The 23,814-nt window shown below is 39.9% G+C and overlaps 1 protein-coding gene across 10 annotated transcripts in view; it reads left to right on the top strand.

The window, feature by feature from the left end:
- Positions 1-23,814, top strand: part of Frrs1 (ferric chelate reductase 1) — a 97,387-nt gene that overhangs the window by 66,045 nt on the left and 7,528 nt on the right. For all 10 annotated transcript variants that reach the window (XM_074050921.1, XM_074050922.1, XM_074050925.1 and 7 more), the window contains 7 exons: positions 52-199; positions 2,840-3,022; positions 10,241-10,339; positions 11,269-11,416; positions 18,459-18,572; positions 20,000-20,115; positions 22,293-22,379. In XM_074050921.1, coding sequence (XP_073907022.1) covers positions 52-199; positions 2,840-3,022; positions 10,241-10,339; positions 11,269-11,416; positions 18,459-18,572; positions 20,000-20,115; positions 22,293-22,379 — 895 coding nt within the window. The remainder of the gene's footprint in view (positions 1-51; positions 200-2,839; positions 3,023-10,240; positions 10,340-11,268; positions 11,417-18,458; positions 18,573-19,999; positions 20,116-22,292; positions 22,380-23,814) is intronic.

Here is a 23,814-nt window from a genome sequence, read left to right on the forward strand (position 1 = left end):
TTATGATGGTCACGGTCAGTTTTGTCTAATCCCACTGGTACTGCATTTCAGAGTCACAGTTGTTGAGAAGTATAAAATCTACTGGGTGAGGATTCCTAGTGATGTAATTTCACAGCCAAACGCACTTCCTTTAACGACACCTACAGTTACAATAGCACCTTTGTCACCATCACCTCCAGTCTCCCATTTAACCAAACCAGTAAGTAACTTTTTTTTTTTTTTTTTGATAGTTCTGGGGTTTGAACTCAGGGCCTTGTGCTTGCTAGGCAGGTGCTCTACCATTTGAGCTACACCTTTAGTCCAAGTACTTTTTTTTTTTTTTTTGGTGGGACTGGGATTTGATTTCAGGGCTTTGTACTTAGCAGAACAGATTCTCTACCGCTTGAGCCACACCTCCAGTCCACTGTGCTCTGGTTATTTTGGAGATGGTGGTCTTGTGAACTTTTGGCCTGGACTGATCTTGAACCTTGATCCTTCTGATTTTAGCCTTCCAGGTGTGAGCCACCGGTGCCTAGCCCAAATCACCTTTTTATAAAATCTACAATTGCCTTCTTGAAAATTGTGGTTCTTTATTTGGCAAAGTGTATTGTAAGAACTAGATGTACTGGGTAGCAAGTTTTTGGGTTCTCTGTAGGAATCTGAAGGAAGTCTTCATTGGAACATTATGATTTACAGGTTAGAATAAAGGAAATGCAAGGCCTTGCATATTCAGATATGGCTGTAACATTCACATATAGCTTCTACTAGTGACGGATCTATTTTCACTTGAAAATAAATGAGGAAGTTTCTCCCTCTCTCCCTCCTTTCCTTCCTTCCTTCCCCTCTCCTTCCCTTTCCCTTGCTTCCCTCACCTCCCATTTCTTTCCCTCCCTCTCTCCCTCCCTCCCTTTCTTCCTTCTCTCCTTTTATCATTTCTCCTCTTTCCCTCCCTCTGTCCCCTTTTCTTTCTTCCTTCTTTCCTCATGGTCAATATGATTCAAACATGAAGAGAGAACATAAGCTAAGTTTAGACAAGATTTGGGAGAGATTCTTGAAGTGGCAGTATAACTCTTAGGTCTTAATTCATTAAGGTTAAAGATATTGGGGAATTCTATGTACTAAATTGCATAAAATCTCTTGCAAGTTCATCAGCTAGAATTCCATTTAGGCCCTCTGACTCTAAAGAATTATGACTGAAAAACTGTTGGGGAGAGTAATGCATCTGAGAATCGTTAGCAGAAGCATTTCACTGAAGGAGATTCTGATCAGTTAGACTGGCTAATTCAGAGGTGGATACAGGGACAGTGTCTCAAGGCAGGTTGTGATAGTTGAGTTGGGGCCTCATGGCTGACGTGTCTGCTTTCTGTGGGTCTTTGGAGAAATTACTCAAATTTCATCTTCAGTTTCTTCACTAATAAGGACGAGAAGCAAGAATATCTAGCTCTTAGCATAGCCAAGAGAATTAAACAAAATAACGAGTATTAGTTTTCTAACTGTGCCTCGAACTTAACAGTCATTAGTAAACAGTCCTTTTTTTCCCTTTCTTTGTCCTTACATATCACTTTGCTCAACAGAGAAGACTAAGTAAAGACTTTTATCCTATGTAATAGTCTTATTTTTGCTTTCCTTCTCTTTTTACAATTTTTAATTTACATATGGCTATTATAATCGACCACATTATTATGCTGTACCTTTGTTTGACATGGTTACATCTATAATTTATACTAGCTCCCACTTTTGTCTTAATGCTTATTTATTTGAAAACTGCTTTAGGGGAATAAACAGTTTGTACCTCAGCTTCCTAGTAGGAATCTGTTGACAATCTTGATGTCTTTCTATGTAGTCGATAAAGGCATTAGCTTTTGTTGGAGCTTTTACTGTGTCTCTGTGCCAAGTGTGTAATCTAATTACAGGGCGGTTCGTTCAGGGTTATGGGATTGTAGCATTTTTAGAGCTAATAGAGACCTGAGGCTCTGTTTTGCTCAGGTTTCTTCTTGTACAGTTGAAGGTAGGAGGACCCTCATTTGGCATTTCACAAACGCACTGGAGTAGAGGAGAGAGAGAAACCAAGGCCACCTTTTCCACTGCCCACTGGCAGGATTTTGTCCCCTTACTATGACCAGTCTTTGTGTCTCATTAAAGCTTGTTAAATAATCACTTTCTCTGAAATGTGCTCTCACAGCTCATCCTCACAAGGCCTGTTTGTTTACTCTGCCAAATTGTAGGGTTTTTTTTTTTTTTTGAGACGCTTCTTGTGTGCCATGCTAAGAAACTCTGGATTAAATTATTATCAATCCTTTCCTATTCTTCCCATGCTGAATTATTACTCTTATTTAGATTGAAGCTATAGATCAGGGTAACATTTTTTCCTGAATTACTTTAGCATCAAATTTGAGCCTGAATATTAGAAGCAAGATCTAAATATTCAAACTTGCCAAGAGTTTGTTTATGGACTTTTTAAAATCCCATCTCTGAAAACTAGAAGATATCTGTTAGGCAAAATTGCTGGTGTAGACGTATGCCCCAAGAAGTTTTTCAACGTTTACCAGAAACTTTGCTCCAGAAAAGAATGTGAAAGCTTTTGTATCTTAAAGCAATTATGACACTCTTGTACCACTGCAGGCTAACTTGTATAAATTTTCCAAATTTCAATTAAAAGTAATTAAGTTTAAGAGTCTATAAACTACCTGCTGCTCCAGTCTTTTCTAATTTGGGATGTGTATCCAGTTCCCTTACTTGAATCCTTATTGTGACAAGATTTCTCATTAGAACTCACACTTGAAGGTGGTGGCTCTTCTGAGATTGGCAGTGAAGTGCCTGCTTGATCATTAACGTTTTTCCCCCTCTGTCACTTTTCCAGTTCAGTGCTTCAGATTGTGGGAACAGGAAGTTCTGTGTTAGGAGTCCTGTGAACTGTGATCCAGAGAAGGAGCCTGCCTGTGTCTTCTTGTCCTTCACCAGAGAGGACCAGTCGGTGATGGTTGAGATGAGCGGTCCCAGTGATGGCTATTTATCCTTTGCCTTTTCTCATGACCGGTGGATGGTTTGTAGCTCTCACTTACATAAGCGGTAACGGAGGGAGCGAGTCATAGCTTAGCTACTTCTTCTAGAGTTGAATGACCATACTTAAGGGTGGAATGGGAAAGACAACACTAATACAGAACAGATTTAAAGTTAAATTACTGTGTTTCATGATTTGACTATTTTTTTGGTGGTACTGGGGCTTGAACTCAGGTCTTTGTGCTTGCTAGGCAGGTGCTTTCCCACTTGACCCACTCCTCTGGCCCCTGTTGCATAATATTAACAGTTTCTAAGAACAGACTGTCCTAAAGATAGCTGGGAAGATAATTTCATTTTTGGTAAATTTTCCTCTTAATGTCTGTCTGTCTCTTTGTGATAAAGTAGAAAGCACAGTTAAAAAAATTGAGCACAAAATGTCACGCTTGCAGTACTTTTCAAACATAGCATATTTACTCAAGTAGCCTGATGTGTAGCATGTGCTCCCATGCTTGGCATCCATCTTGGCTGTCATGAGTGCAGGACTGACCTGTGTGGCAGACAGAATGTATTAATTTTTCCATGGGCTCCTTTGTCCCCTCTGCAAGGCACATGTTTTCCCTGCTTCTTGCTCTCACTGGGTGGTGTCACTGGTGCTGTAGGTGGCAGCTTGTGCTGTGGTGTAAGACAATGCTGCCCAGGTATCCTGATATCCAGGAGAAGGGAGAAGAGTCTTTTGGCCAGGTCCAGTGTAATTCTGCTCAAGCAGCATTGCAGAGAGGACAGGGAAGGTGCCCAATGCTAATGTTACTACATTAGCAAAGTCAGAGTCTTTTGATATTTTCTTTGAGTCAGGATTTAAACTAAACACCACTTCTTTGGGGAATCATTTTTCCAAAAAAGAAAAGGAATTCTGAGGCAGCTGTGATAGAAGAGCCAGTGCCTTCTTTAAAATGAACTCTACTCACCTTGGTCCTGGTGCACCAGGTGGTTGCAAGTAGCAGGAAGCCAGGTGTAGCTGTTTTTGGGGGAGACGATATTTCGGTGAATGTGTACAACACAGACAATTAACTGTAAAGCTACAGAAGGCTCTTGCTGTCATCTTTACAAAACCCAGGATATACCTTCAATCTACAAGAGTCAGGCTATTCTATGTGTTTTCAAAAATTAGAAATTTTGATTCTTTCCCCTTCAAAGTTACCTTTATAAGAAGTTTTAGACATTTGTATGGAAAATGATGGTGCAGTTGTTCAAAGCACTTTCCCCAATTCTCCTTTGTATTTATCATCGGACCTGCAGTTTAGTCTTTTGGTACTCTCAGAGCTGGCAAATGAATCAGGTTTGGTGCACAGGATGACCCATGAGCTGGCTTACACACCAACTGTCAGTATAAAGCAAATATGAAAGGTGGTGGTGGGTTGGGGGCATGGCTCAAGTGGTAGGGCGCCCTGAGTTCAAACCCCAGTACTGCCAAAAAATAGGAAACAGAAAAAAAGGTAATAAAGGTGGTAATGCTTGTTGTATGAATGTAACAAAATTTGCAACAAAGAAAATTCTGAATATAAGTCCAGCAAGGATTAAGAGGCTTTGTTGGATAAATACATAATTTCATTAATATTTATCTCTGGTATATAGCACTCATTTAAATATCTGTTTTAATCACTAAAGAAAAAAAAAAAGTAACAACTTACTTCAGTCACTTTAAGCCCAAATTCATGCATGATATATTTCCATATTTCTTTTACTGGCCACATAAAATCTGAAAGTGAGAAGGAAGGACACTGTTACAGCATTGTGTGTGGACGAAGAGCCAACACGTAGCCAGGTCTACACTGTAGGCATAGCTAGCACAAAAGCACTTCTCTCTAATTCAGGATGTGGTTATCTTACTTGGAAACCTTCTGTTTCTAGTGTAGTACTCATCAAAAATGTTTATAAAAAAGACCTAATTATGCAGGTGCAGTTGATTTACAGAATGCGCCTGTCATGATTAAAATCAGCTGTACACCTGCTTGCCTAAATTGGTGGAAATGAATCATCTTCAAAATATATTTTTAAAGTTGTTATTTCTATTTTGGGTTGTTATTTTTAAATTGTGAGAGTATTTTTATGACCTGTATTTTTGAGTACGTAATGTTAATTTAAATACTGAAAATATCTGATGTTATAAATTTTGATTAGATAACCTAAATTACAACCTTTAAAAAATTTGGCTTGTAAATTAATGATAGAAATTGTTTTAGTATTAGACCTAATCAAAAAGTTGATGGAAAGTAGAGCTTTCCATATTTTTGCTAACAAAAGTCTTGCTGATGTTTGAATTTTAACTGAATTTCCAAGTACATACATTTTCCCTATCTGAGATATTTTGTTAAATAATGTGAAATCTATCAAGGGTCCACATTAGCAGCTTCTATCTCTTTCCCTGATGAGTGGAAAACAAACACAGACTCAGTTTCTCGCACTGTGATCCCAAAATGTGTGGGGGCTTCAGCCCACACACCAGCTGGTTGTCTTCTAATTCAATTTGGTTCTGACACCACCTACCTGGAGATAGCGGCAGATCAGATTCCACAGGATGAGGGCTCAATGCCCAAGGCTGCCTCTCCTACTTCAGATGCCTTTCACAGCCTCAGATTGTTTTACCTGGGCTTCTGAGTCCACAGGCTTCAAACCAGGGCTCCTAACACTCCCTCCCGGGGTTTGGTTAATTTGCTGGAGCTGATCACAGAACTCAGAAGCATTTGTATTTACTGGCTTATTATAAATGATACTACAAAGGATATTGGTAAAGACATGCAGATGGTGAGAGATGGGAGAAGGGACACTGAACTCCCACACCCTCTCCTGGCTGTCACCCTTCAGGAACTTCCATATGTTCAGCTATCTGGAAGCTCCCAGAAACCCTTTGGGTTTCTATGGTAGTCTTCATTACATAGGCACAATTCATTAAATTCTTGACCACTGGTGAGTAATTTAACCTTTAGCCCCTCTCATTTCCCAGAGTTTGGGGAGTGGAGTTCAAAGTTCCAACCCTGGCTCAAGCACCAGTGGCTCACACCTGTAATCCTAGCTACTCGGGAGGCAGAGATCAGGAGGATCATGGTTTGAAGCCAGCCCAGGGAAGTAGTTTTTGAGACTCTATCTTGAAAATACCCAACACAAAAAGGGCTGGTAGAGTGACCCAAATGGTAGAGTGCCTACCTAGCAAGCATGAGGCCCTGAGTTCAAACCCTAGTACTGCCAAAAAAAAAAAACAAAAAACTCCCTATCCTATAGTCCTATTACTACTAGGGGCTGCCAGCCATCAGTCAAACCATTACAATAGAAGATGATAGAAAATTCCAAGGACTTTAAGAGTTCTATGCCAGGAGAAAGGGATGGAGACCCACTATATATTTTGCATCTGACCCTTGCTGTGTACCATTTTGTGGCTTACACCACTTTCAGTGGCCAATTCTAGGATCATCCCAGATGTGGGTTCTCATCCAAGTAATTGCTCTTTTTTGTTGTTGTTTTGCTTTTTGAATGGGACTAGGGTTTGAACTTAGGCTACTGTTCTTGGACAACACAAATCACCAACTGAATTTATTATTATTTTGCCTCCTAAGGTCTCCTTGTGTTCCCTGCTTTTGTGATTAACAACTCTATAGAAAACACAGTTACCATTATTGTTTGCTTGCTTCTTGTCAGGTACCCATCTAGGTAATCTATAGAACATCTGATTTGCTTCTGCCAACATCTCCCCTGGTTTTCAAAGAATATGTGACTTAGATTCCTCCCTTCGTTCATCTCTCAGGTCCTTCCTCTCACCTCCAACTTTTCCTTATAAAAAACTTTAAGCCTCCATAAATGTTGAAAGAATAATTTAGTGATCACCCATCAGCCCTTTACCTGGATTTGCCATTTTTTCTTTGTCCATTCCATCTGTATCTCTCTACCTCCATTAGTTTATGTAATATACATAATGACATATTTTTCCCTGAACTATTTGAAAGTAAGTTGTAGATATGAAATTTCAGCATTTCATATGATATGAAAGTTTTCAGCATATCTCTTCTAAGAACAAGGACACTCTCCCATAATTACCACAATATCTTTATCATTCTGAGAAAATTTAATAAAGATATAATTTATGCAATACATTGTCAATCATTAAATTTCTTCCATTGTCCCAACAAAGTGCTTTTCTAGTTTTCTAGCTGTTTTTTTTTTTTTTAATTCTGATCTAAGATCCACAGTTTTCACTCAGTGCATTTCATATATTTTTGTTGATCTCCTTTGCCTTAGAACTGTTACCCTACCTTTTTTTCTTGACTGTTTTTTTCCTTTTCAGGCCAGATGTTTTGTAGAATGTTCTGCGCTTTATACAAATAGATTCACACTGAGACTCACCTCTACTGCACAAAGGATGTTGATTCCAAATCACTGCACCATGTGAAAAGGTGCACGCTGTGAAATCGTCCTGTTCTTAACGGTGCTCTGTTGTATGATTGTGTCTGTCAGATTTCCATAGGGTGCAGGTGCATTTCCTCTTTGTGTGTAATCAATAACACGTGGGGTGATGCTTTGAGACTGAGTATTCTGCTCCCCAACAGCCTGCTGACAAATGATTTTAGCATTAATTGGTGCTGCTTCTCATCAGTGGTTACATTGTGGTCACAAAATGGTGGTTTTCTACCTTATTTATGAGCTGACATTCTTCTGAAAAGAAGAGCTTTCTTCTCCTGGCACCTTTCCTTCCCTTTTGGAGTAGCACAATAAACTAATGGATCTCTTTTGTCCACTGTGCCACAGTTTACTGCCACCATTCTTCTTTTAGATGGTCCCATTGACCTGGAGGTGGCCGATGGGTGCCCTGTCTAGCTGGCTTCTGTGCTCTTTTGATGTCCCTCCGTCAGTTTCTGAGCATGTCCTTGTCTTCTGCTGTAACAAGGTGTCAAGGTGTGTTTTCCACTATAGTTTCATGTTTTTTTTTTCAGTGCTGGGAATCAAACTCAGGCCCTTATACATGCCAAGCAAGCACTCAACCACTGAGCTGCATCCCCAGCTCATGCATTTCCTCGTTTTCCAAAGGGGCTGTATTCCCACTAGTAAGAACAGTGTTTGGAAATCAAGTTTTGAGTGCTCAAATGTTCATCGCACTTTATTTTTTTTGTTTTGGTGGTGCTGGGGATCACACTCCAGTCCTCATGCGTGCTAGGCCAACACTCTATCACTGAGGTACCCCTTGGTCCTCCCATGTACTTTCTCTTTTGTCGTAACTCTACCACTCGAGCCACACCGCCAGCCCTTTTGTGTTTAGTTTATTTTTCAGATAAGGTCTGGTGCCAACTTTGTTAAGGCTGGCCTAAGCCTTGGTCCTTCTGTTTCCTCTGCCTGAGTAGCTGGGATTATAGGTTTGCACCACCACCTCTGGCCCGTCATGTACTTTTGATTTGTTCCTTGCTGTGTCTCTTTTATTCTCTTGAGTGCACTGTCACTATCTCTGACGTGGCTTGTACCAACAAAAGTATTCCTGTGTCTCGTCAATGATAGACATTTTAGAAAACACATTCTTTACAACCAGGGTTCAGCAAACCTTTTCTGTAGAGGACCAGATAGGAGCTGTTTTAGAGTTTGTGGGCCTTATGGTTCTTGTCCCAGTACTCAGCTCTGTTGGAGTACAGAAGCAACCTTGCATGCTACATGTTCCCACAAAACATTTATGGACACTGAATTTGATATATTTTCATTTGTCATAAATAATTCCTCTAACTTTTTAAGCCATTTAAGTTTGTACAACAATCATTCTTAGCCCCAAAGCAGTGTAAAAATTATCCTCAGGTTGAATTTGGCTTGCAGGCCTCAATTTGTTAACTCTTGTTTTAAATCATGTCCATTGAAAGTTTCTTGTCTTGAATTGAGCAAATTCTGATTTGACTATAAGTTGTGTAACAGTGAATAATTGCTTTGCTAGGATTATGTCTTTGAAAGATTTTTTTTTTTTCAGTACTGGGGTTTGAACTCAGGACTCTCACTTACTAGGCAGGTTCTCTACTACTTGAGCAATGCCCCCAGCCCTTGAAAGTTTTCTAAAGTGTAACATTTTAAATTTGGACATACAGAAATATATTAGAATTTCATGTTAGATTTTGAGACAAGTCACTGTGTAGCCTAGGCTGGCCTAATCCTCCTGTCTGAGCCTCCCAAGTTTGGGACATATTGGAATTTATAGCAAAATTTATTATAGTTGGATAGTCTGGGATCTTGTTTAAGAAGTTAGTGACTAGAACTGGGTGTGGTGACATTGCCCACAGTTCCAGTTACTGGGAAGGCTGAAGGAGGACGATCCCTTGAGCCCAGGAATTCAGGATCAGTCTGGGTAACGTAGAGAAAGACCAGCTCATAAAAAGGTGAAAAAAAGCTAGTGACCAGAGCGCATAAAAGACCTTGTTAGCTTATGGTCTATAAAAAAATTCCTTAAAGTGGAGGTTATTCGTTGCTTCAGTGTACTTTGAGGTTGAAGCCTGTCTTCTCCCAACCATTTTCAAGAATAAGGCCTAACTTTCAGTTAAGGAATATTAGAGACAAAAGGATAAATAAGAATTATACTGATAAAAAATTCCTCCTTGAGTTCAGATAGTTTTGTTTCAGTTTTGTAACAAGATATCTATGGAGTATGTATAACATGTAGCAATATTTTATTACAATATCTGTCCATCTTAAAAGTTAACCCCAAAATATCTAATATAATACAGTGTATTCACAGCCATGAATATACAGGACATCTGTATTTGTTCACAAGTAAATATCTGAAACAATATTTATAGTAAATTAAGTGAAAAAAAAGGTGAAACTGTATTTTTCCACTTGGGAAGGGAAAAATAGGTAAAATTACAAAGAAGTTAAATGATGTACATGAAACATGAATAGTTGCATCAACTCGTGGTGGGTTTGTGGACATATAAGCTTATCATATGTCTGTTTTTTTCATCACTGGTGATTGAATCCAGGTCTTTGCACCTGCCAGGCAAGAGCTATCTCACCGAGCTACACCCCCCCCCCAATACACGTCCAATTTGCTCTGTTATTTTGCACTAAAATTTTAGTACTTTTCTATTCTAATGAATTGTTTTTTAACTAACAAATGAACAGCCAGTTCTCTAGAATTCATAGATCATTTAACATTTAATGGGTAAAGTGTGTTCTAAAATAACATCTAAAGACTTTTAAACCATGGCTGAACCTTTTTTAAGAGTTTGTCCTTTGCAATTGTTTTCAGGGGCACGACGATGCTTACATGTGTATTCGTGAAGATCAGAGTGTGCACATACAGCCTTCTCATTTGACGGGGCGAAGTCACCCTGTGATGGACTCCAGGGTGAGTGAGAGCCTCCACCTGGCTGGTCCACCTTCCTGCTATGGGGCTGTGACAGAGTGTCCAACTCCCCTGCAGTCAGCAGCCTCACTGGACAGCAGGGTTCCTCTCATGAGGATCTCTGAGAAGTTGTACAAAAGAGTTTCTCTTTAGGAAAAGATGAATTCTTGCCGTCACTTAAATTCTTTTAGTTGCATCTTAACGAAAGAGTGTTTTATGGTTTGCTAACATGCGTTAGCATTAGCTCCTTTACAGAAGCATGCAGTTTTAAGGAGAGAATTAGGTGAGTGTCACTAGGATTCCCTAATTAGGGAGCAGAAGGACACATAGGTAAAGACTCAGTTGGCACCCTAGGCAGTTGTCTTTTGTGTTCTTTGTTGGTGTCTGTGCCCAGTGTGGACCATTTGTGATAGAGAAGTGTCTTTTTCACAGGGTGATTACAAACACATGAATTGTAAAGGAGCAGTGGCTGTCACTTAGTGACCTCGAAAGTGAGGTCTGATAGAGCAGTAGGTGTCATTCATGATCCCATTGTGAATGGCTTTCCTCAGCTGGTCGCAACTCCTCCCCAGTGGTCAGCTGCATTGGGCCCACTAATGTATTACTTTTTATTTGTTTCTTCAGTGTTTCTGTTTGTGTGCTAGGTGCCAGATGGAATCAGGACACCTGCCCAAGTTTCCAACCTGGGTCGAGGAACCATGGGGTGCTGGCTCAGTGTAAAAATCTTATTTTTGCCAAGTGGGATCAAGACAAACTGGGAGAAAATGTTTCTTGTAGTCTTCAGAGAGGAAGTGACAGACAATGACACTGCATACAAAACATGCACACACCATGATGGGGAAAGGAAATCGAACAGGTCAGGGTTTTGATAATGTCTTATTTTTAGCAAGTCTCTGGAGAGTGCTAAGAAGACCCATTGTGTATGTTTGTAGGGGATTCTTGAGGATATGGCTTGGAGGTTGGCGGATGGTGTAATTCAGTGTTCTTTCAGAAGAAACATTACCCTTCCTGGGGTTAAGAATAGATTTGATCTGAATGAGAGCTTCTACATATTTCTAGCAGATGGTGCAGTGAAGGATGGTAAGTGTACACCATTGATGAAAACTATCTTTACAAGTGTTTTATTCATCTTCCTTCCACTTCTCCCCCTTTTGCAAAGACTCCTGTAATTGCTCATTTTTAAGGTACACACTGGAAGGTAAGGCGCTATAACCCTGTTCCTTTTTCTCCTGAAATTTTGAGTTTTGGTTAACCTCTAGCTTTCTTTCTCTGAAAATGACATAGAGTGTCAGCTAGGTTACAAATCACCATTAAACGTGATCAGAACAGCCTCTACTTGGTAAAATGCAGTTTGTCCAGAAGAACTAGAACACCTTGTAAGAAGCCATATGTTTGTATTTCCCTGAGTGTATTGACAAGGGCATGTCTACTGCAGGGGTCCTAGAAACAGTATGTGTGTGTGTGATGTATGGCAATGCAAAAATTTCTTCATGGCTCAGAATGTATTTTCTTTTCCTTCCTTTTGTGTAGTACTGGGATTTGCACTCAAGGGCTTGTGCTTGCTAGGCAAGTGTCACTTTAGTCAAGCCTCAGTCCTTTTTGCTTTACTTTATTTTCACATAGAGCCTCTTGCTTTTACCTGGGGCTGGCCTTGGACTATGACCTTCCTACCACTACCCCACAACTGGGGGTAACTGGGTGCTATCGTGCCTGGCTTTCTTCTTCTTTTTTTCCTTTTTTGCTATACTGCGGCTTGAACTCAGGGTCTTGTGCTTGCTAGGCAGGTAGATGCCCTACCACTTGAGCCGCACGTCTAACCCCTGGCTTGTTTTTTTGGAGATAGATCTTGCTAACTTTGCCTGGGTTGGCCTTGTACTATGATTCTCCTATTTCTTCCTCCCAAGTAGCTAGGATTATAGGTGTGAACCAAGAACATTTTTTTGGCAGTACCGGGTTTGAATTTAGGGCCTTGAGCTTGCAAGGCAGGAGCTGTACCACTTAAGTCATGCCCCCAGCCTGGAAACAGTATTTTTTGGTGGTGGTAGTACTGGGATTTGAACTCAGGGCCTTGTACTTGCTAGGCAGGTGCTCTGCTACTTGAGCCACTCTGCCAGCCCTGTTTTTTTGTTGGATATTTTTCAAGATAGAGTTTTGAGAACTATCTGCCTGTCTGTCCTTGAACCCAATCCTCCTGATCTGCCTTCTGAGTTGCTAAGGATTACAGGAGTGAGCCATGGCTATGAATATATTTATTAATAAAAATATAAATATATTGAGGGCATGCCTTATTTTTTTTTAAACTGGTGGAGTGCAAAGCAAATAAAACAAAAATTCCAAAAAATAAAAATGGAGATTGTTGATCAAGAGAATTCTTTTTCCATTTCCTTTGTACTGGCCAACAATGGATAGCTACTGCATAAATAACTCTCTCCTGTTGTTTAGAAATCTGTATCTGAACCTTTTCCTGGTTTTTCTTTTGTTTTTTAGCTAGGGTTATGCTGTACAGCATGGTCAAACTGTCAAACGCATGGTCCTCTTTCCTCAGCCTCCTGAGTGCTGGGATTACAGGCATGTACTAGCATGCCTGGCTTATGTGGACCATTTATAAGTTGAACTCTATTTCAAACAGTGAGACTTTGTAAGCTTTAAACCATTTCTCATGGTAATCATATAATCATACAGCTTGTAAATGTAAAGTGTATCCAGTTTCACTAAAGTGTTTCAGATTTTACTGAAAGATCTACCCATTTTAAGCTTTCTGTTTCCCCAGAATGCTGACTTTTTTGTTGTAGCTTGATGCAAGAAGTCATAGGAAAAAGCTGAGTGTTTAAACCAAAAGGTAGAAATCACTTGGGCAAGTAAATAATTCATAATTAAACCTATCAACTTATAATGAAGAGACCTTGATACCACGTGACCTGTTCTTTAAACAATGTGAGTGTAAAACAAGCCACATACTTCTATGGAGTCTTGTAAGAAGCAAGTCAAGCTCTCGTACAGTAGAGCTGCTCTTTGATAGAACCACACAATGTTATTCTAAAACTGTAATGGACTCCTGCTTTCAAGAAGGTTCAGTTCATGCTTGGTCCTTGGCTCTACAGTGATTCAGAATATAAGAACATTTTTTTCTTCGACTTGTCTTTCAGGCTTGTTGGAATGTGATTTCTCTTCTATCACTCCACTCATGCAAAATTTTTAGCTTCTTAATGCCTTTTCTTGTCATTTTTGATAGTTTTCTTTATCATTTTGATGGTTTTCTTAGTTCCTGACAGGTATTGTTGCTTTGCTCTTGGTACTTTCTTCTGGGTGTTCATTGCATAAACCTCTCATTTTCTGCTCTATGTCTGGTCTTCTCTGTTATCATGGAGAATGGTGTAATGGTAACCCTGAACAAATAACTAGGTGTCCCAAAATAATTTTTATCAAATGCTAACAATCTGTCAGTAAATCGAACTATTTCTCATTTTTCTGTTCTTCCCTTCATCTATTTGTTTATTCCTGCTGTAGTTGGAATTGCTATAACCTTACCATAGGCTGTGGATTTTGAAAGAATATGATTCCCTTCTTGGTCTTCCTTTTTTTTCTTTTTAAAAGACAGACTCTTGCTACATTGCCCAGGCTGGCCTTGGACTCCTGGGCTCAAGTGATCTTCCTGCCCCACTTCCCAAGTATTTTGGATTATAGGCATGCACCTCTGCACCCACCTTTTGGCCTTTTAGCCCCAAGAGTTCTTGCCTCCCTGTTGAGTATCTGTTCTTTTAGATGAGCTTTAGAAATGATTTGTTAAGTTCTGTGAAAAATTTGTTGTTGTGATGGAAAGTGAAATGAAATTGTAGATTAATTTGGGGAATAATAACTCTATAATAGCAAGTCTTTCTGCTATCTTCCACTTATTTAGGTCCTGCATATGTTTCTTTCAGTGGAATTTTATGGTTTTCCTCATATTTTTATATAGGACTTAAATATTTTTTGTTCCTAGGTATTTTACAGTTTTTTTCCCCTAGAACAAACAACTGTGAATAGGATTCTTTTTCATATATTAAAAAAATTTGCTAGTATATAGGAAGGCTACTAGCTTGAATATTTATCTTGAGTTTACCCACCTAGTTTTTCAGTTGATTACCTTGGGTTTCCTGGATAAATGTCATGCCCTATGCAAATAACAGGTCCTGTGTAATCTTGTCTGATTGCACAGTCTAGTTCTAGAACAACAAAGAATGGCACTGGTGATATGGCAAGTGTTCTTGCATTGTTCTGATTTTGATGTGAATGCTTCTGAGAAATGTCCTGTCTTCTTACTGTCTTCTTTTTTTCTGGTGTATGTCCTTTTAAAAAAAATATCAGTTTAGTTTTTTGATTTTTTTTTTGGTTAGTATTCATTAATAGCACACGTGGGTTTCTTTGTGATAATTTTATAGACGTGTATAGTGTCCTTTGAACAAGTTCATTCCCTCTATTTTGTTCCAACACCCCACACTGCTTATTTAAACAGAATTTGATGGGTTGTATTATGCTACCTTCACACACACACACACACACACACACACACACACATATACCATAAACACACACACACATACACATACACCATAAACACACACACACACATATACACCATAAACACACACACACACACACACACACACAAAATGTACTTCAGTCCTCTTTTGCTCCTATTATCCTCTTTTTTTAACACTGCCCCTTCTGCTGACCCCCCTCCACATCAGCCCCCCTTTTATACTCGTTGCCATCATTGTTGTGGTCATCATCATTTTAGGTCTAGATTCCATGTAGGAGTAAAATGCGTATGATATTTGGCTTTTTTGAGCTTGCCTTATCTTGCTCAACTAATTATCCAGGTCCATCCGTTTTCCTGCAAATGGCATAACTTCGTTCTTCTTCATGGCTGAATAATCTGCATTGTGTATATATAGCATTTTCTTTTCCATTTCATTGGTTGTTGGGCATGTAAGCTGATCGCTCAGCTTGGCTATTGTGAATAATGCTGCAATAAACATGGGTGTGCAATAGCTCGATTGTATGTTGATTTTTGCTCTTTTGGTTATATGCCCAAGAATGGTATGGCAGGGTCATAAGGTCATAGGGATGCTGATCCTTGCCAGTATATGTTGTTTGTTTTCTTGATGAACATCAATCTGACTGGAAAGAGGTGGAATCTCAGTGTTGTTTTGATTTGCATTTCCTTTTTGGCCAAGGATGTTGGGCATTGTTCATATATTTATTTGTCATTCATACCTGGAATGGCTTGGAACTGTGTGCTGCTTTTCTCTGCTGCCTCAGTTTCCCTGTGCTTTTGGTGATTCCTGACCCTCTTCCTCTCATTCCCTCTTCAGAAGATGGTCTCTCCTATGTTACTGACTCTTCTCACTCATGGAGACAAAATGGTGGACACTTCTTATTCTCATCCTGCCCCACCCCTCTCTGCTGTAAATCCTTTTTGTGCTGAGGACTTGTTCCCAACGTTCTTAAGAGTTTATATCATGAATGAGTGCTTGGTTTCCCGTAATGTCTTTTGGGCAGCTATTGAGATATTTTATCATTACTTTTATAGATTTCTGCATGGCAGATTCCTGGGATAAGCCTCACTTGGTCACATTTTATTGTTTGAATACAGAACTTAGATTTGCTAATATTTTGATTAAGCTTCTTGTGTCTATATTCGTAAGTGACTTTGGTCTGTGGTTGTTGGAGTGTGTGTGTGTGTGTGTGTATTCACAGGTATTTTGCTTTCAGTGTATTGCTAATCTCATAGAATGAACTCTAGAAGAGTGTAAATAAAATAAGATTTCTTTTTTTGTGGTACTGGGTGTTGAACTCAGGGCCTTTATCTTGCTAGGCAGGAGTTATATCACTTGAGCCACACCTCCAGCCCTAAAATAAGAATTTATTTATTCATTTATATTCATTTATTCATATGTGCATACATTGTTTGGGCCATTTCTCCCCCCTGCCCCCCTGCCCCCTCTTTCTCCTCCCCACCCCTCTCACTTCCAGACAAAACCTGTTCTGCCCTTTTTTCCAGTTTTGTTGAAAAGAATTTTTAATGTTACAATTGTTCTCTTCATGATGTGGTAGAACTCACAGCACTAACAGTCTAATGTGAGATGGACACAGTTGATTATGAACAGTTCTTGTATTATTATTCCTCTTACGAGTTACTACTTCCTCTTTGGTTGTTTTCTGTAATTCTGTACATTTCATTTAGAGTTCATTTAGAGCTGGACACATCTTGGCTGATTTAAAGTTGCATGCAGGGTTTTCATGTAATGACAGCATTCCTTCTGTGTCAGCAGCCGTGCCACTTGTTAATTTCAAACAAGGTAATATTTCCTTTTGTCTTGTGGTCAGAGTTGATGGAAACTAAGAATTGTATGGGCCTTTCTGGTTTACTAGGCTATATTTCTTATTTATGTTTGTTGGGATGCAGTTTTGAACTCTGGGCTTCTCATTCACAAAGCAGGCACTCTACTGCTGGAGCTATACCTCCAGTCCATTTGCTCTGGTTATTTTGGAGATGGTGTCTCTAGTACTGTTTGCTAAGGTTGGCCTCCAACTTCCATCCTCCCGGTTTCTGTCTCCCAAGTTGCTAGGATTACAGGCGTGAGCCACAGGTGCCTGGCAGTTTTGTTGTTTTAAATGCACCTTACATTAATGATTACTTCAATTTTACTTCAATTCTTTGTCTTTACCTTGATTGCATCCATGTGGTGCTTTTTTTTTTTTTTTTCAGTACTGGGTTAGGGCCTACATCTTGAGCTGCTCCACCATCCCTTTTTTGTGACTTTTTTTGAGATAAGGTCTTGTAAACTATTTGTGTGGGTTAACTTCAAACCGTGATCTCTTGATCTCTGCTTCCTGAGTAGCTGGGATTACAGGAATGAGCCACTGGCGCCCGACCACATTCGTGTGTTTTGATATGAAGTTTTCTCACTATTACACATCTCTGAGATTTATGATTTTAGTTTTGATTTCTTATTTAGTCCAAGAATTTTTATAAAGAGTAGTTTTTATAAATGTCTAGGTGGACTATATATATTTTTTGGCAGTTCTGGGGTTGAACTCAGGGCTTTGAGCTTGCTAGGCAAATACTCTGCCACTTGAGCTGTCTCCAGTTTTCTTCTGGCTTTTTGTTACTTTTTAGTTTGGCTGCATTTTAGTCAGTCAATATAACTTGTATCCCATATAATTATTTATAGATTATTTTAGATAAAAAAATCTGTTACCTAATATTTGTTTGAGACAACGGTTCATATATATGTCTGTTATAAAATTTCTTAATTATTTGTATACTTGCATAGCGTTCTAAAAGTATGTATGTTCCATAATTTATTTATTTGTTCTCTTAATGATGGACATTTGGTTTATCTATATTTTCTTTTCCACCAGCATTAAAAAAGTTGCTGTGAACATTCCTCTACATATGTCTGGTTAAAAAGTAGATATTTCTGTTGGTTAGAATCCTAGAATGAACACACACCTGGAATAATTCTATACATTCCTAGATTTAATTTTAGATGTAATGAAGAGTAATAAGAGACAATGCATTCTCAATTCATTTATGTCACTATTATTTTGGATTTGGATTTGTTACTCAGACACAGTCTGAATTGACTATATGCCAAGTACCATATCATCAGAATGTTCTTTTTGGTCCTCCTCTCACCATCTCTCCCCAGGTCCAATTTCTGTTAGTATGTTCTAGGATTTTGGATGTGGTGATGGTCAATAGCTTGTAGATAGTTTTAAAACTATCTGTTCTCTTTCAAGAATTATACTTGACATTTTCAGTGATTTGCAGCCAGATTAGTAGTTGGGGTCACTTCTTACTTAACATATTTCTTGCGTACTTCCAGTTCTGTTACTGTAATTTGTCCAGTCCTGGTCTTTATTTTGATTCATCTCTTGCTTGGCTAAATTATTTCTTTAATTTTCATGAAGGCCATGTGCGTTTGCTTCTATCTTCATTTTACTTTTGCATATGAATGACAAGTCTGTTGATATTCAATTATTTTTCATTACCATAAGAAATTTTCTTTCCATCCCATGCCTCTCTCACAAGTCCTCCTCCCTGAGGAAATATTTTTTTCTTTGTCATCCTTAGGTCGAATTTACAAGCACTCTAAGCAACCTCTAATTACATATGAAAAGTATAATGTGACAGACTCTCCAAAGAACATAGGCGGATCCCATTCTTCACCCCTTTTGAAGGCTCATGGTAAGTTATTTGTGTAGTATGGTTACAGCTTCAAGCAATAAACTTACCTGTTGACTTAGTGTTGGCTGGATTATGAAGGGTGGCAGGTATAACTTAGTAAATTATCATAAGTCTTTTATGTTTAACATTTACAGGTAGGTCGTCTATCTGAATGTTTGCTATTTTTTATTAAAAATGGAAACTAGGTTTACTTCTGTGGTTTTAACCCTGGCTGCATACTAAAATCAGCAATGGAACTTTTAAGATATCTGTAATTCTAAAGAAGTATTCCAGTTGTTTATAACTACAGTGGGTTGATTAACTTTCACAAGACCTTAAATTTTGCCATTTGTTAAAATAAATGCCAGTTTTCACAAGAGTGGTTTAGTTGTAACAGGAGCTTGGTTCCACAAATACAGTTTTGTTGAGGAGCAGGTCAATGTACAAGCATTTGAGTGTGCACAGCGTGCTCACTGCAGTGCTTAGGAGTCATGTATTTGAGTGAGAGCAGCACGAACGTGGAAGAACAGTAGTCTAGACACAAGGCTCTCAGATGCTCTGGTTCTGCCAGTGAAAGGTGATTCCATTTGAAACATAGCCTAGTTATTGTTGAAGAGATTGACTTTAAAAGCAGGAAAATGCTGTAGTATAAAACAACATTTGGAGGAATTTGTCTTGTTTGATTTTCTCCCTTTATATTCTCCAGAGTTACCCGTTATGCAAGAGTTATCATAAATATCATCACAGTTGAGCTTGAAGATTACTTTATTATTAAGCTGGGGGTGGTAGTACCTGCCTTCAACTCCAGAACCTGGAACTGAAGCAGGGCTGTCAGGAGGTCCAGGCCAGCCTAGGCTACAAGGTGGTACCTCCAGTTGTTTAGTAAATGGTTTTGGAAATCATTTTTTCCCCTGCGCTATTTCTTGGAGTGAGATGTGAGACCATTCTAAAATAACTTTAGATATGCTGTATAATAGTTAAGAGCACAGTTGCTGGGCTGGGGGAGGGGCTCAAGTGGTAGAGCACCTGTCTAGCAAACATGAGGCTCAGAGTTCAAATCCCAGTACCTCCAAAAACAACCAAAAGAGCACAATTTAGTTCCTGAAGCCATACCAGGTTCACATCCTGACTTTGTCATCCTGGGGAAGTGACTTAGTTTCCTCATCCAGAAAAACTGAAACAATTGTAGGATTGTTGTAAAGATCAGTTTGACAAATATACCAAAAGCACTGAGCGTGGTTCGCATGTAACAGTGGCTAGAGAAGTGTTGGCTGTTAGAAGAAGTATTTGTGGTGAAAACTAGGACACATGGGGTCTTTTTAGGTCAAACTTAGCTTGGCCAAAGGGACTTTGTAGGATGTTTATGTTTTCTGAGCATTTTGTTTGGTCATTTAAGAAATAGCTTAACCTGTTTGTAGTGTCAGCCTTTGTACTTTTCTCACCTGCAGGTGCCTTGATGTTTGTGGCATGGATGACCACTGTCAGCATAGGTGTACTGGTTGCCCGGTTCCTCAGACCTGTTTGGTCAAAAGCTTTCTTCCTTGGTCAAGCAGTTTGGTTTCAGGTAGGTGAAGGAAAAAAACGCTGACTGCTATTTCCATATTATTTGAACATTGCAACATGATGCATGTGTGCTTTTTTGTTTTCAGTTATAACTGTTGTAGCTTTTAGGTCCTCTTTGGTTTCCTAACCAATTGAAAGCGGACACAAGATTTTTTTTTTTGGGGAGGGGGTGCTCAATACTGCAGTTTGAACTCAGGGCATCACGCTTGCACTCTACCACTTGAGCCACTCCACCAGCCCTTTTTTGTTTTGAGGATTTTCGAGAGAGGATCTTGTAACTGTTTGCCCGGGCTGGCTTTGAACTGCAGTTCTCTTAATCTCTGCCTCCTGAATAGCTAAGATTATTGGTGTGAGCCACCAGTGCCCAGCCAGACACAAGATTCTTGATGGAGGTCAAAATACAGACAGCTTTGTGAAGAGTCAAGCTGGACTGGAGAATGTGTCAGGGCCACACATAGATTTTGGGACCCAAATGAGCCTTCCTTACACCTGTGTTTGTGGAGGGAGAGGCAGAAAGAGCACTCACTCTTGCACTGAACAGAGCTGGTCAAGGAAAGCTGGTGAGCCAAAGAAAGAAATAGTGGCACTTACTGCCTATCAGAGAAGGGTTTGTCTGCTGCTCCACGGGCCAGTGAGTGCTGGACCATCCCACATTCATCAGGTTGTGTGCCTGGGATGAGAAACTTCCATGCTGTCCCTTCCTATGTAAAGGGATAGCCATCTCTTAATGGAAACATAAACAGGGTCAAGAAAGCAAAGATAGCTGGGCCCTACAGCTCATGCTTGTAATCCTGGCTACTTGGGGGTGAAGATCAGGAGTTGTTGTTGACCAGTTCCTGGTCAGGCCAGGCAAAAAGTTTGTGAGGCCCCATCACAACTAATAACCTGGCATGGTGTCACATACCTGTCATCCCAGTTACGCAGGAAGTGTAAATAGGAGGATCAAGGTCCAGACTGACCCTGGCATAAAGTGAGACCCTACTAGAAAAATAACTAAAGCAGAAAGGGCTGGGGGTGTGTCTCAAGCGGTAGAACGTCTGCCTAGCAAGCATGAGGACCTGAGTTTAACCCCCAAGTACCACAAAAAAAAAAAAAAAAAGAAGTAGAACCTTATCCCTTTTCCACAGATCATGGCACAGAGATTCTTGCACATACAGTAGAAGATCAGTGAGTATGTGCAAGCACAAGCCTGCTTGCAGAAATAATACCACTAATAGGACAGTTGTGACTTTGTCAGGAGGTGTTCTTCACACTTCATGTTCATATAAATTTACAGCTTTTGCAGTTTCCCTTGTTTAATCTTCATTTCTCACTATTGGCTGGGAAGGTTATCTGTTTTATTTATTCTCCAAACTGCTGTATGCCTTGTTGCATCTGCCTTGTGACTGTGCTCTTTCTCATTCCCACTGTCTTGTTCTCTCTCTCTTCTGCTCCAATACACTCATGTGGGTGTTCCCAACTGGAAGACTCCATGTCAATTACCAGCCCAAATCCTCTACTGTCTCTGAAAGCATGGCGTTGGACTGGGAGTGGGGTCAAGTGGTAGAGTGCTTGTCTAGCAGGTGTGAGGCCCTGAGTTCAATCCCTAGTACCACCAAAATAAATAAGTAAATAAATAATGGTGTTGGTATATGTGTGTGTGTGTACACTGTGACATTTATAGATAAACATAGGGTAACTATTACACCCCACTTTCTCTGGGATAGTTTGGCTTGCATCAGTTATTCAAGGCATGATCAATGAACAGTGCCTATTTTCACTCTTAAAATTCACTTGATTTTACACTGAGCTATTTGTTTTATACATTTTTCACTTACCTGGTCGGGTATATTGCAAGCTCTTCAGGAGCCAGTATTTTTGCACCTGCAATAGCAGCATACTTGGTAGCAGAGGTTAACAAATGTCTGTGGAAGGAAAGGAAGGCTTGGCAAGCACATGTGCTCTGTGTGCGAAATACCCACCCCTGCTGCTCTGTGTTGGTGGCCTCAGCAAATACTTTTGAACAATGAGGATGGAAGCTTAGAGTTTTCTTTCAAGTTTAATAAATCTTAATTTTCCTGGCTATAAACTGTGATTAGATGTTCAGGGAACCCTTCCACCATGATCTCTGCCTGCTGTAACACCAGCTCTTTCTCTTACATACTCAGCTGTCATCTCACTTTGTCATCTCACCTGCAGGTACATCGGGTACTTATGCTCATCACTTCTGGACTCACCTGCATTGGCTTTGTCCTGCCTTTTATATACAGAGGAGGCTGGAGCAGGGTAAGTATGTCTCACACAGATGCTTTTATGTAAACCCGTATGACCTCAAAGCAGATTGCTGGGCACAAGACATTCCTGTGTGTATCCCCCTTTCTTTCCTTTTTGAGTCAGCTAATGGCTATTTCACATGGTTGGAGATCAGCGGTGAAGCGAGGGTGCTAGCAGAGGTGAGCTGGAGATGAAATATAGTTTTAGGCTGCATCAAATGTATATACTATTGCTTTCATGACTTTTTTCTTATAAAGTGGTGGGAATTCAAAGTCTGATGTCTAAGGAACATGAACAGTCTAAGTGGTGTTCTCTAATTACTGCTATGATGTCCTACTAACACAGGTTGTAGTCCTACTATGTGACCAGGTGTGTCAAATACTTTATCAAATTTAAATCTCAAATGAAGCAGGTATTGATATAATACCATACCACAAGGAAGAAACCAAGGTTTGCTTCTGAAGGTTTGTCTTTAGCTCAGACCTCTACCCTGGCTCACGAATCTATCTTAAGGAGAGTTCAGGACCTCTGTGAAACGTCCAAAAGCTCTCAAGCTTAACAAGTCCAAATGGAATTCCTGACCTTGTCTCTCAGTCCTGCTCTGCCTGCTGCCATTCTCATACTAACCATTGGAGCCCCATCTTTAAAGCCTGGCATTTCCCTTAGCTGTTCTCTTGCACCCCTGTCAATTTCAGTGGCAATCCTATTGGCTCTATTGTTAAACACTTCTCACCCTACCCCTGACACTGCTCTGTGGGACTGAGCTAGCATCATCTTTGGCCTGGACTGTTGCAGTAGCCACCTGTGTTAGATCTTCATTGTGGTGACATATACCTGAGGGAAAAAGAAGAAAGCTGCATTGTGGCTCTTGGTCTCAGATGTCTCAGTCTGTGGTCACTTGGCTCTGTTGTTTCTGAGTCATGGGGAACCACCACGTAGTGGGGAGCAGGTAGTGGGGTTGGAGATGTTTGCCTCAGGCAGTCAGCCAGCAGAGAGCAAGACAGGAAGAGGCCAGGGATAACACATCTTTCAAAGACACATCCCAGTGACCTCCTTCCTCTAACCAGCCCCATCTCCCACTACCTCCCAATAATGCTGTCAAGTTAGGAATCCACAAGTGGATTAGTCATTGGTTAAGTCAGGGCCTCTGATCCAATCACCTCTCAATGATTAGGTCTCCCAATCATTGAGACACCAGGAGCCTTTGGGGACATTTCATATCCAAACCACACCACCTGTCTGGGCTCCTCACTTCAACCCTTGCTCATGTACAGTGTATTTTCCTTAAAGAAGGTAGAGTAATTAAAAATAATATGTATGTCAGATTTTGTTTCCCTGTGCCCCCAACTGGTTTCTGTAATGTTTCTTGGTTACTCAGAGACAAAGCCAAAGACCTCTTAACAACCCCATGATCTGGTACCTAGTATCATCTATTTCATCTTCTTTT

This window comes from Castor canadensis, chromosome 12, assembly GCF_047511655.1.
Source record: "Castor canadensis chromosome 12, mCasCan1.hap1v2, whole genome shotgun sequence".
NCBI lineage: Eukaryota > Metazoa > Chordata > Mammalia > Rodentia > Castoridae > Castor > Castor canadensis.